The 13,563-nt window shown below is 41.5% G+C and overlaps 1 protein-coding gene across 4 annotated transcripts in view; it reads right to left on the bottom strand.

Annotated features, from left to right (window-relative positions):
* Positions 1-13,563, bottom strand: part of SV2B (synaptic vesicle glycoprotein 2B) — a 203,239-nt gene that overhangs the window by 71,260 nt on the left and 118,416 nt on the right. The window contains exon 1 of one of the 4 annotated variants that reach the window (XM_029238180.1): positions 12,739-13,562. The exons of 1 other annotated variant lie outside the window; for it this stretch is intronic. In XM_029238180.1, the coding sequence (XP_029094013.1) occupies positions 12,739-13,189 (451 nt within the window). In that variant the 5' untranslated portion in view covers positions 13,190-13,562. Of the gene's footprint in view, positions 1-12,738; position 13,563 lie in introns of those variants that run through there. 2 more of the 4 variants (XM_029238181.1, XM_029238182.1) reach the window with 2 other exon arrangements.

Raw genomic sequence — 13,563 nt, 5'->3', positions numbered from 1 at the left:
GAAGGATAAGACTTTCCTTTCTAGGACCCAAGGAGAGGTGAGGCAGAGAGGCCAAGGAAAGGATGCGACTTCTTTAGGCTATTTGCTGCACGTCCCCAGTGGAGACTGATACACGCCTCTGAGTCAGCAAAATCTCTGGTGTTGAAACAGATGATGCTCACTCTGCACATTTGAGCAGCCTGGGCCCGTCCGAACGGAGAAAAGAGTGTTCACATTCAATCGGTTCAGTGGACCCCAGGGGGCATGTCAAAGGCTATTACATTTCCAAGACCATCTATCTGACTCTCCCTTCCCTCCTCCCTGCTCTGCTAATATCTGAGACTTCTCTGGAAATGAAATCAATCCTTTCCAAAGAAAAACCCAACTCATCTGGGCTTGTGCTGCACAAGGGTTATAAAATACAGAGAGATTTTACACCTGCTGGCCTGCAAAGGGCCATGATAGCTGTATAGTCATTAACTCCACATTGGACAAGAATGTTCCATTGTCTGATGTGGTTCCTGGCAGAAGGAGGGTGGGGAAGTCCTTTGTGCCTCTGCTGCTCTGGTCTAAAAAGGTGATGGAGCATTCCTTGGGACCCTTTTCACGGGTGGATGGCAGTGTTGCTCTTCAGCAATATGACAGCCTATTCTGGGCTCACAATCTATGCCTCAGATCACTGCAAGTCCCTGGTGAAATCGGCACCTGGCCTTTCTGGTCCAGCTGTCTGGGACGTGGACTACATCATACTCTCACCTACAGAGATAAGCTGTAACTGACCCTAGCACTCTGATGGAGGCCCAGTGCCTACTTGGCGACTGTATATTATCAGAGTCATGCATTTAGTGTAAAGGTTGCTCAAGGTTACTTATGTAACGGTCACCTAGAGACATCTTCCATAGATGGGACAGCAAGGTAAAGGAGCAGCAGTAGACTTTGCAGGCAGAAATAACTGGTTTCAACTACTAGAGCCATCACTAACTAGTTTTGACAAGTTACATTAACCTCTTAGAGACCAAGTTTTCTCATTTGTAAAACAGTGAAAATAATGCTTCCCTTGCAGGTTGTTATAAGGATCAGAAATGTCATATATAAAATGCTTAGTATAAAAGAGTTTATCAAACTGTAATTTTTGGTGGTGGTAGTAATATAATTATTATAATTTGATTTTAATTTAAAAGAAAGGTAACAGAGGTTGTACCAGTCCTGGTAAATAATGAACCCTTAAACATTAGTTCTTTGCTTTTTATGAAGAAATCCATACATGAAAAAATAAACCTTCCAACCTCATTACTATAAAGTAACCCACAGTGAACATGAGTGGCAATGAGTGACAACGCAGGACAAGAAAACTACCTTAGGAACCATATGCATCACTTACGGTCTTCAAGCAGCACTTCCTTCATCCTATAAACTTGGGATTACCACTCTGACCACCTCACAGTTTCACTTCAAGATCAAATGTGAGTATCTATGAAAATCATTGATAATCTCTTGGATATCAAAATCCATTGATAATCTTGTTTGCAAATGTAAACAAGATTTTTGGGTACAGCCCCATTTTCCTTACACTGGTCAAGGTATATGCAAATATCCCATCCATCACCACAAACTCAAGAAGGAAGCCATCTGGGGAGAATTCCTAGGTAGCACAATAAAAAAACCCTGACAACTCAGTAGCTCCTAATAACCCTGAGTCTCTGTGTAAACTACCTAGTTTTCTAGCCCGGCTGCACAACAGAATCACCAGGCAGCTGTGGAAAAATGCCTATGCCATACCTCACTCACAGAGTCCCTGACAGCATTATTCTACAGCAAGGCCTGTTTTTGTTTTGTTTTGTTTTTTAAATAATATTTATTTATTTATTTGGCTGAGCTGGGTCTTAGTTGCAGCACATGGGATCTTCGTTGCCTCGTGCAGGATCTTTAGTTGCAGCATTTGGGCTCTAGTTCCCTGACCAGGGATCGAACCCGGGCCCCCTGCATTGGGAGTGAGGAGTCTTAACCACTGGACCATCAGGGAAGTCCCAGGGCCTGTTTTATTTTTTAACAGCTCCTCAGGTGACTCAAATGGGCAGACAGAGGGGAGAACCCCTCACCTGGAGCAGTGGTTCTCAACTGGAGGTGACTTTGTCCCTCCAGGGGATATTCTGCAATATCTGGAGACATGCCCAACCCTGCAACTTCCCCTCCATTCCCAGTAAATATAACAGTTTACTTAAGGATTTCTCCCATTCATTCCTGCTGTATTTTCCATGGTCTGAAGATTATATTTTCAAATATGTGGATTAACAGCCCTATGAGCTTTTTCTAATTCACTAAAGTTTTCCATGGTGGGGACAAATATAGGGGAATACATATAAATAAGTAACTAGCACATTTTTATTCCCCAAATTAATAAATCATTAGTTACCAAACATCTTTTATTTAGGTCTCAAGGAGTGTGCTTACAACTGTGGAGAAAAACAAAAGCAAAAACAAAAAACCTTCAAGTCTTTGAAGGTCTCATGGCCAAAGACGTTCTGCAAGCAGTGTAGACAGAATGTACTGAGACATCTTTGCTACAATGAAAGTTCAAACAAGTTAGAAGCTGAACATCATCAGGTTGTTGGATCAGAAGATCCAACAGATGGATCAGATGGATCAGAAGAGCAGAATGAGTATTAACTGAGGACATACTGTGTGCAGACCCTGAGCTGGACAGTTAGAAGGGTGATCTCATTCAATTCTCCCAACAGCCCTGAGAGCTAAGTACTCCTCTCCCCCTCCCCCTCCCCCTCTTTTTCCAGACAATGCTATTTACTCCATGTAAAACTAAAACCTACACACATAGAGCTCCAAATAGCTTAGATTCAATCTTGATGAAAATCAGAGTAGAAATCCAGGATCCATAAGTTCGAATAAGTGGTTAATAGTTTTTGACACAAATGTTTTCAGACTGAGGTAGGCTCTATCCTTCGATGTAGGACTAAGTTGAAAGGCACAAAATTAAAAAACAGCTGTAGACAAATGGGAAAAGTGCCTCACTCAAAGCTAAATCCATACTTAACATGTAGCCCGCATCATAAAACTGAGGGTTTTGTTTCAAGAAGGTCTCCTTGCAAGATTTTTCTTAACCCCAATGGTTAATTGTGAAATAACTTTTAATCTTGAAATTACGATGCTGGTTTTTTGGTTGCTTGGTTAGCTGGTGGGTTGGTTGGTTGTATAGGAAATTGTTTTTCTTCCTTTATGTTTGTTACAGAAAATTGAATTTACTCATCAGCTTTGTCACAGTCAACCCTCTGACTATGAATTCACTGATTTTATTGCAATAAACACAGCCAGCTGTGTAAAAATGTCAATCTCTTGAAGTTAGGAAGGGTTGTCTTCTTTGCATAAGTCATCGGTTTTCTTTCTTGCATATATTAAATAAGAAAAAAAGGTGCTTATAGCAGAAATATTTTGAAGCTCTATATAAAAAAATCTCAATTTTTCAAAACACTCAAACAGCTTCTACTGTTTCCTCGATGTAGTAGTCCAGGAATTGCATATTTCTCCCTTGGAGTACTCCAGTAAACTTCTGTCAGATCTCCCACCTTAGTCTCTCTCCCTGACAATCCATTTTTCGTCAATGTGGGGATTTTACCAGTTGCTAAATATGTCTACTCCAGTTAAGCACTCCAGAACTGGGGAAATAACCACAGGGTGGATTTGGGGACCTACCGGGCCCTCTGTGAGATGGGCCTGAGCCAAAACTCCATTGATCACCTGGCCTCCATTAGTCCCTAATCTGACTGATAGAACACAGTGATGTTTTGAATCTCCTGGAATTAGTGCCAGTCCAGATCCAGTGTCTGGTAATCCTCAAAAGGTCTGATTATTTCCTTTTCTCCAGCGCGCAGTCACGCTGGTAAAAAGCCAAAGGTCCCTTGGGGAAGACTGGGAGAAAGATGAACCAGTATAAATTTTTGGCAGCGGCCTGGGATCCTTCCTCAAGGGGACCCAGCCTCCCCTTCACTCATGGATTTTGGGTCTATAAACTGGCTCAAATCTGGGAACCAATTGAGGGGCAGTGACTGTTTTTATGAGACAGGTTAGACTTTTGTTCACTTGACCTGGAATTTTTCTGCTCATACAGATCAAATAAAAATTTAGTAGGCTTCCTATGTATTTCACTTCTGGGAATACCACAGTCTCTTAGAGTCAGGTACTGCTTTGACTCTGCTGTCCATTACAGTAATCACGTCCACCTTGACTTTGGTGGTTAAGTACTGTCACTTGGCCCCTGCCACCCAGGGTCCAATTACTCTGCATTTAGGTTTCTCACTTCAGTGACTGAAGTCCCCACTGCGAGGTCTGGCTTACATTTAAGAGTGATCACAGAGCTCTTCAAGGATGCTGGGGGTCCCCTCACAAATTTATTTCTCATAGTCATGGTGAAAGGTGTGTCCTGTGTAACCCCCCAAGGCAGGTGAGTAGATTTTAAATGACAAATTCACTCTAACATTCCAATCTCCCTAAGCCTTTGAATCTCTTCCTCTACATTAAACCAAGGCAGGTCTGGCATTCAAGTTCATTTACTGTGGGCCAACTTTTGGTCCATGTTTTAGCCAACCAACCAACCAAACTAGTAGAGCCCTTTCTAACTCCCCGAGCTTCAACATTAAATGCAGAAATCTCTGTTTATCGGATCCATATCAATTAATGTGGCCCAATCCAAATTTATGTTCCTTCCACCATTACCCCACCCCCCTAATATCCATTCCCACACATATTCCCTGAACTTCTGTGTAAATTAGAAAAACCAAGTAGTTCTTTTGCAGTGTAGCAGAACTCCTCATGGGTCACATTTTGACCCTCACTTTTAGGGACCTGCAGGGACTTGAGTTTAGTTATAAGTCCAGAAGAAAAGAGGGGTGGGGGTCTGAGGAGAATCAACAATGTCTTGCAAAGCAGGTGCCTTAAGGGGAGGCCATTACAGCTTCCTCATCAACGCAAGGTTAATCCCCTCAAGACGAGTGGAGGGCCTGCTTCTATTGGCGAAGAGAACTGATCAAAATTTAGGAGTTCAATGTCCCCATCTGCATCAGGGTCTTCCCACACATCCCCATGCCAACTTCCAGGATCCTATTTCTTCCCTATCAATGCCTTTACTTTAACAGTAGACATGCTGTGAGGCTGGGAATTCAACCTGCACTGTAATTCAGCCACTCAGAGGATGAGATACTGGGTTTGGTTGTCAGCAATCTCAGGAGATAAAGGTATCCTTCAGGGCAGACATAGAAGATTTTGGGTCATTTATGCAGTGCTTGTGCTGGGAATTCGAGTCCTCAGTTCATTAATTTCTTTTCCCACTTTGTCAATGATATTAGGAGCAACCAGCCAATCTCATACTCGTTACTTTGACAGCAGTTAGTTTGACAAAAATGCTCACCTAGATCCTTGCCTCTTGTAAGTATTTGAATAGGAGTATCCAATGATGATATCTTGTGTATCCCTATTGCCACATCATGTTGTGAACAGGAAGTGCTCTCTTTACTACGGGAAATAGAGTCAATAGTGTCTTTAAATCTAACCAGATTAGAGAACTGATTCCAGAAGCTCCAGAACCAATTCAGTAAACTCATCCTTAAGATTCTGTTCCTCTAGAACCACTCCCAGTACCAAAATCACAGGAGTAGAGCCATCATCCAAAACCACCTCGTCACTCCCTTCCTCAAAGCCATTTAATAGCTCCCCATTTAATAGCTCTTGCATTGCCTGTGGAACCAAGTCCACACTCCTAAATATGGCAATCAGTGTAGACTCTATTAAGGGAGGCCTTGGCTTTCATTCTATTCTGAAGAATCCCATGATCTAAAAAATATAAATAAGGACAACTGATATAATCCAACACAAAAAGATTATATGAAAATTCTTAGTGGTGGATTTCACCATCATGAGTATTTGTTTCCATGAGGCTAAGTAAGTATTTATTGAGCACGTATTTTGTGCCAGGCTCTGGGGTACAGGGGGCCCCTCCTTTCAGGAACTGACACTCTGAATTCAGGGCTAAAGAAAAAGTGGCTCATAAATCAAGTGCTCTGCCCTGATGTTCACTTCGAACTTGCATATAAAACAATTAAAGGATAATCTTTCATGACAGCAGAGTAATACATCCATCTCCGAGCTGCTATGGAAATTCAACACGCAATTTATTCTAATGAATCCACTCCATCTGACATTGCTCCATGTCCTCCCTTAGCTCATAATGACACCAAGCCCCAGGGGTCCCCTGTTACGTTCTAAATCACTATCTGAAGCGTAGGACTCCCTGAGCCTTCCCGCTGCAGATAGCAAGAAAAACTAACAGCCAACAAAATACCCACCGAGCAACTAGACCCTTCCAGGAAGTCAAAATTCTGAAGGCAAAAGGGGAACTCTTACCTAAAAATGAGGCTCTCTTTCTTTTGATCAGCATGAAGGTAGGAATCACCCACAGTTGCAGCCTAAGGGGTATTTTTACAATTACGAGAAAACTTTGGTGGCAATTTACCAAATGCAGGCAGAGAAGGATGCTGCTGCTTTGTTCCATGTGTCATCAATACTAAGTGGTATCCTAGCTATAAGGAAACAATGATTAGAGATGCCAACAATTTGATGTCATTTGAAAAAGCAAATGTCATGCCAGACAGTCCTAAACTTCCTATCTTTAAGTCATTTTAAATGATTTTTTCTACATATAGCTAGAAAATACATGAATAATATTGATACCTGAAGGGGATTAAAAAGAAATATATTGATAGATTCATTCATCAACCACCTAAAATCATGGAAGACTCTGAGAGGAAGAATTCAGATCAGCACAAGGTCACACAATCACTAAACAGCAGAGCAGATATAAAAACAAGCCACTTAACTCTACAACCTGCCAACCTCAAGTTCTATCCCTTACACTGTCTCTGTTTTCTTCATATTTGAATAACAGGGATAATACTGAAAATTGCATTGCATAATTGCATAGTGCTGTTTGGTATTTTATATTTCTTGTATGAACTCTATTTTCACCATTAGAATAAAACACACTGAGTGCTGGGACCTGCCTGTCTTGCATTGCCATAGAGGGAATACAGGCATGCGGAAATGCCCAGCAATTCTTTTAAAAATAATAATAAAGAGTCTAATTAACAAATGAATGCATTCTTTTTGTCTTAAAGGGAACCAACCACTTTATAAGAAGCAGGGCTGACCCTTCAATGCTAATAACATTTTCACAGGACTTCTTCTTCCCCAACTGAGACAGTTCTAGACAAGTGACTCACTAAAACACAACCCTTCAAGGAAGCAAACTTTCATCTTTCTAAAACCTCAGCAAAGTGGCACAGCGGTACCCAGATATTTTTGTTACCCAGCCTGGGGATGCTTCTTTTATTTTCTGAATGGTTCATCCATTTCCAGGAAGAAAATAACAAAATAGTCTATAATTTGAGGCCCGTATTTGGGGGTAGGAAGAGTTCTCCTTCTGAATTCTTTCCCTGGAACATCAACTAGGAGTTAAGTCCAGAGGCATATCACTTTCAGTTTCCTTTTTTTTTTTTTTTTTGCTGAGCTGCAGGTCTTGAGGGATCTCAGTTCCCCCACAAGGGATTGAACCCAGGCCACGGCAGTGAAAGCACCGAGTCCTAACCACTAGACCACCAAGGAACTCCCCCAGTTTCTTTTTAAAATAAAAGAGAGTTAAGAGAATGAGAAGACAGGTCACAGACTGGTAGAAAATATTTGCAAAAGACACATCTGATAAAGGACTGTTATCCAAAACCTACAAAGAACTCTTAAAACTCAACAATAAGAAAACAAAATCCTTCTTTAAAAATGGGTCAAAGACCTTAATAAACACTTCACCAAAGAAGGTATACAGATGGCAAATAAATATATGGAAGGATGCTCCACACCATATGTCATCAGAGTAATGCAAATTAAAACAACGGGATAGGGCTTCTCTGGTGGCGCAGTGGTTGAGAGTCCGCCTGCCGATGCAGGGGACGCGGGTTCGTGCCCCGGTCCGGGAAGATCCCACATGCCACAGAGCGGCTGGGCCCGTGAGCCACGGCCACTGAGCCTGCGCGTCCGGAGCCTGTGCTCCGCAACGGGAGAGGCCACAACAGTGAGAGGCCCGCGTACCGCAAAGAAAAAAAAGAAAAAAAAAAAAAAACGGGATATCACTTCACACCTATCAGAATGACCAAATCCAGAACACTGAAGACACCAAATACTGGCGAGGATGTGGAGCAACAGGAACTCTCGTTCATTGCTGGTGGGAAAGCAAAATGGCGCAGCCACTTTAGGAGACTTCGGCAGTTTCTTACAAAACCAAACTTTTTCTTACCATGCAATCCAGCAATCACACTCCTTGATACTTTCCCAAAGGAATTGAAAACTATGTCCATACAAAAACCTGCACGTGGACATTTATAGCAGTTTTATTCATAATTGTCAAAACTTGGAAGCAACCAAGATGTCCTTCAGTAGGTGACTGGACAAATAATCTGTGGTACATCCAGACAATGGAATATTATTCAACACTAAAAAGACATGAGCTATTAATCCATGAAAAGACATGGAGGAAACTTAAATGCATATTACTAAGCAAAAGAAAGCAATTTGAAAAGGCTACATACTATATGAGTCCAATTATATGAAATTCTGGAAAAGAAAAAACCTTATGCAGACAGTAAAAAAAAAAAAGTCAGTTGTTTCCAGGGGTTGGGGAAGTGGGGAGAGATGAATAGGCAGAGCACAAAGAATTTTAGGGCAGTGAAAATTCTCTGTATGATACTGTAATGATGGATATATGTCATTACACATTTGTCGGGCCCATTGAATGTGTAACAGCAAGATTGAACCCTAAAGTAAAAATAAACTATGGACTTTGGGTGATTATGATGTGTCAATGTAGGTTCATCAACTGTAACAACGTACATCTGCTAGAGGATGTTGATAATAGGAGGAGACGATGTACGTGTGTGGGGAAGGGGCATAAAGAAAACCTCTGTACCTTCCTCTCAATTTGTCTGTGAACCTAAAACTTCTCAAAAAAATATTGTCTTAAAAAAAAAAATAGCTAGGAAGGGGAAAGAAAGAACTGGGTTAGCACTTGAACAGAAAAGGCCTTTTCACCAGCCAAGGTAGGGAAGCTTGACCTTAAAAGCCTATTATAAATAACTTTGGGTTAAAGAAATATGCAATGTCACCTGAGAAAATCTAGTCCTGAATTTGGACGAGTCATCATTATCAAGCAATCAACTTAGTAATAATAACAACCTCAACAATAATAACTAAAATGAGCACCTATTATGGGCAGGCACTGTTTCAGGCAAGTTAAATGCATTAAATCCATTTAGCCCTCAAAAACCCTATGAGGTAAGATACCATTAGTATCTCCATTTTGCAGAGAAGGAAACCAAGGCACAGAGAAGCTAAGTAATTCCCAAAGTCACCCTCCTAAGAATTGACAGAGCAAGGGCTCATACCCAGGCCACCTGGCTGCAGGGTCCAGGCTGCTCCATTGTCTCACTGCAACTATAATTCACTGTAAATGCTGAAGGGAGACTGTCATAATACAAAGTAACAAGAACAAACAGTAGTTTAGGGGCATGGAGAGCTGATTGCTTTACCAGCTTTATCTCACTGAATCTTCACAACAGATGTATCATTACCCTATTCCATATATTGGAAAACTGATAATTAAAGAAGTGATGACTTGCCCAAGGTCATTGGAAAATAAATGATATAGCCAGTTGCCAAACCCTAGTGGCCAGACACCAGTGTCCACACCACTATTCCCCACACCATGCTATGTCTCTGTTGGAAGCAATCCATGGTGCTCAAGTAATCTATGGGATGCTTGATGACTGGAAAGAAGTCTGCCCCATGGCATGACCTCCTTCCTAAAGACCATGTGTGAAAGAAAGGCGGTATGGTATAGCAGAATGAACACAGACCCTGAAATCAGAAAGATCTGGGTTGAAATCCCAGCTCCAGCAATTACTATGTGACATTAAATACAGCTCTCTGAGCCTGTTTTCTGATGTGTACAAATGGGATAAAAATCCTATAAGCACCATGGTGACTACGAAGCTGACATGAGACAGCACATGGAAAAGCCGGCCTCACGAGACCCTCCAAACACCCACCTCCCTGGATCCATAAAGGGGGCCCCACAAGTGCATCGGGAGTCCATCTCTGCTCAGGGGTCTGCCTGCCCCTCTTGGGCTGAGTCATAGCATCTTCATGATAAACACTGAAAGTAAAATTGCACAAATGTGGGCTCTCCAGGTTGGGACCATGTTCCCTCAACTCCTAGCATTTGCCCTGGGAGCCAGCAGGAGCTGTTACCATGCTGTTAATGAGGTTACTGGGCACCAGGTGGCAGAAAGAACAAGAGGGAGTGAAAGCGTTACTAACATACCAATTTGGACTAATAGGGACCCAAGGTTTCAGTTGAGAATGTCACAAAACAAAATAATGGTCTTGGAAATATTTAGATCAATTGGGGATGGTTTGGTTTGATCAGGAGGTTGGGGTTTGTTTTGTTTTGGTTTTTGCCCTTTTTAAAAAATCTATTGAAACTTAGAGAAACACAGCAGAATTTTGTTGATAAAAAAATAATAAAAATAATTTTTAAAAAATAAAATTTTGTTGGTGTTTAAAAACTCTGGGTGACGTCTTGCTTATTGAGTCATTTCTTTTGTTTGCATATACTTGGTCTCTTCTGGTTTCCGGATGGCCATATCTGACAGAGTTCTCATCATTTTAAATGTCTCTTTAATTAAGCAGGAATGGATAAAACCATTTGTGTGTGTGTGTGTTTGTGAGTAGTATATTTCACTTATCATAATTCAAGTTTCATCCATGTTTTAGCATGTGTCAGAATTTACTTCTTTAAGGCTGATTTTTTTGGGGGGGCATTTATATTCATTAAGGATATTGGCCCGTATTTTTCTTTTTTCTTTTTTTTTAAATTTTATTGAAGTATAGTTGATTTGCAGTGTTGTGTTAATTTCTTCTGTACAGGAAAGTGACTCCGTTATATATATATTCTTTTCATATTTTCTTCCATTATGGTTTGTCACAGGATATTGAATACTGTTCCCTGTGCTATACAGTAGGATCTTGCTGTTTATCCATCCTATATATAATAGTTTGCCTCTGCTAATCCCAAACTCCCATTCCTTCCCTCCCCTACTCCCCTTCCTTGGCAACCACAAGTCTGATCTCTATACCTGTGAGCCTGTAAAACCATTTTTAAGAGCCTCCAGGGACAATTCTCTATGCAGATATTTTCTTTATATTATATCCCAATCTTATTTATTGTGGCTCGAAATCAGGGGCCAACAAACTATATAGCCCATAAGCTAAATTCAGCCTACTGCCTTTTCTTGTAAATAAAGTTTTATTGGAACCAGTTGTGCCCATTAGTTTACAAATGGTCTATGGCTGCTTTTGTGCTAGAGGCAAAGTTGAGTAGTGGTGACAGAGGCCATCTGGAGCTTTAGAGAAAATGTTTGTCAATCCCTGCTCTAAAGCAGGCATTGGGACCAGAATGGCACAAAGTGTTTCATAGCAGGTATCCCTACCATAATCAAATAATTCTCTATGTTCGTTAATGCTTGTTTGTCCTACTTTATGTAAGTTCTTTGAGAGTCAAGGACTACATCTACCTTGTTCAATATTTTCTCCCCAGGGCCTGAGCACAAAGACTAAAACATGGTACACAAGTAAGAGATATCTTTTGAGTGAATGAACTAAGTTGTTAGATGGATTTTGAGTTCTTGTGGGTCATAACTATGTCTCCATCTTGAGGAAGAACCTGACTCACAGTAAGTTCTCTGTAGCTGTATTTGCTAAACAATCAATTGCACGGACTCTGAAATTAGAGAATGAATATGTTTTGCAGGACATTTAATGACCAAGACTATTTTGTCTATATTTTGATGAATCTCTTCTATGTCACACAATTTATGCCCATGCTCTCTCTAACTTCACAGAATCCTCTGTGCCGCAAGCCCTGATATCTGATGTTTGGCTCTGATGGTGCTAGTCTCATCAATGATTTGCAAAGCTGCTCCTCCATCCCATGGAATCCATCTGTGCTTCACAGCGTGATCCCCAACAGCCTGAAGGGGCTCTGTGGGTGGCTCAGCCCAGTATTCATCGCCAAGGCACATGGGCATTCAGCCCACTAACACTTATATACAAGAGAAACCAGGAGCAGATGCTATCAGGTTCTGGAAAGACATAGAGAGAAGTACTGAGTGGAAGAGACCCCTGGCTTGCCACACACAAAATAAATTTGTCATTTGGATATGGAAGATGGTTTAACATGAAAAAGAGAGAAATCAGACTCTCAAGGAGGCAACAAGACTTGGAAAAAAGAACATAACCTTTAAAAATTGTGAATCACTATGTTGTACACCCGTAACATACAATATTGTACATTAATTATACTTCAATTTTAAAAAAAAAGACTTGGAAAGAAGAACTAAGAGCTTGGGACTCAGACAGATCTGGGTAGGCACCCAAGCTCCAATACTTACTAGCTTTGTAAACCTGTGCCTATTAATTTCTCTGAGATAAAAATACCTTAGTGACAAAATGGATGTAAAATGATAGTGTTGCAAGGACACTATGATAGATTTAAGATACCTAACAGTGACAGGTGCTATACAAATTTTACTGCTCTTTCCCCTTCAGATTTTAATGCCACAAAGAGAATGACCTTTGAAAATTTCTACTTACCAAGCATTCCTTTCTTGGAACTAGACAGACACATGTCCTTCTCTGCACTGGGCAGGGCAAAACTCACCACAAACACTTCCACGCCATCAGCCATCAGGGCCAAACCCAAAACAAAAAAGAGGGTCCACTGGAAGCGTCCGTGGCCACACTCATCAATGATGGTCTCGTACTGGTGGGCCAGCTGCTCTTCTTCTTCCATCCTCTCGGCCATCAGGTCTGCCTGGCCCCGAAGACCATCCACCCTGGAGGGCGCCATCTTGGTCTGCTTGGCCTTGATGTCATCTGGGTGAGGGATGCCCTGGTACTCGCCCTCATAGATCTCATCCTCCTCATCATGGCCTTCTGTAACATCACTCTGTGCATCTTCTTCTGGATTGGATTCATTACCACGATAATAGCCATCACTGGGGGCATAGCCCTCATAGTTGTCATGATATTTGTAGTCATCCATTCCTTGGTTCTGGGACTGCCTGCTTGCCTCTTGAGCTATATCCCTTGCACTGTGAAAGAGGTTTGGGCTGTTTCAATAAACATCATCCATTCTATGTACAGAGGTTTAAATGTAGACTTCTTGGGTGAACGTGACACCTGTATTCTTTGCCTTGGTCTCAAAGGCAACCTAAGTATCCATGTGCACTCAATGTCTATTGGAAGTCTTTGGAAAGTTTCAAATTCTGGTCTGGTCTCCTGCAGCAATCCAAGGGTATTGTGTTGGAGACGTTGATTAGAAATGGGTCCAGCTGTTCTCCTTGACAAGGAGTCTGCAGGACTTGGCAACTTGCTGACTGGCCTGGTTTGTTCTGCTACTGAAGGTTATACCCTGGA

This window comes from Monodon monoceros, unplaced genomic scaffold, assembly GCF_005190385.1.
Source record: "Monodon monoceros isolate NGI ecotype Baffin Bay Population unplaced genomic scaffold, NGI_Narwhal_1 Super_Scaffold_21, whole genome shotgun sequence".
In the NCBI taxonomy this organism is placed as follows: Eukaryota; Metazoa; Chordata; class Mammalia; order Artiodactyla; family Monodontidae; genus Monodon; species Monodon monoceros.
This window is presented reverse-complemented; position numbering and strand designations above follow the sequence as displayed.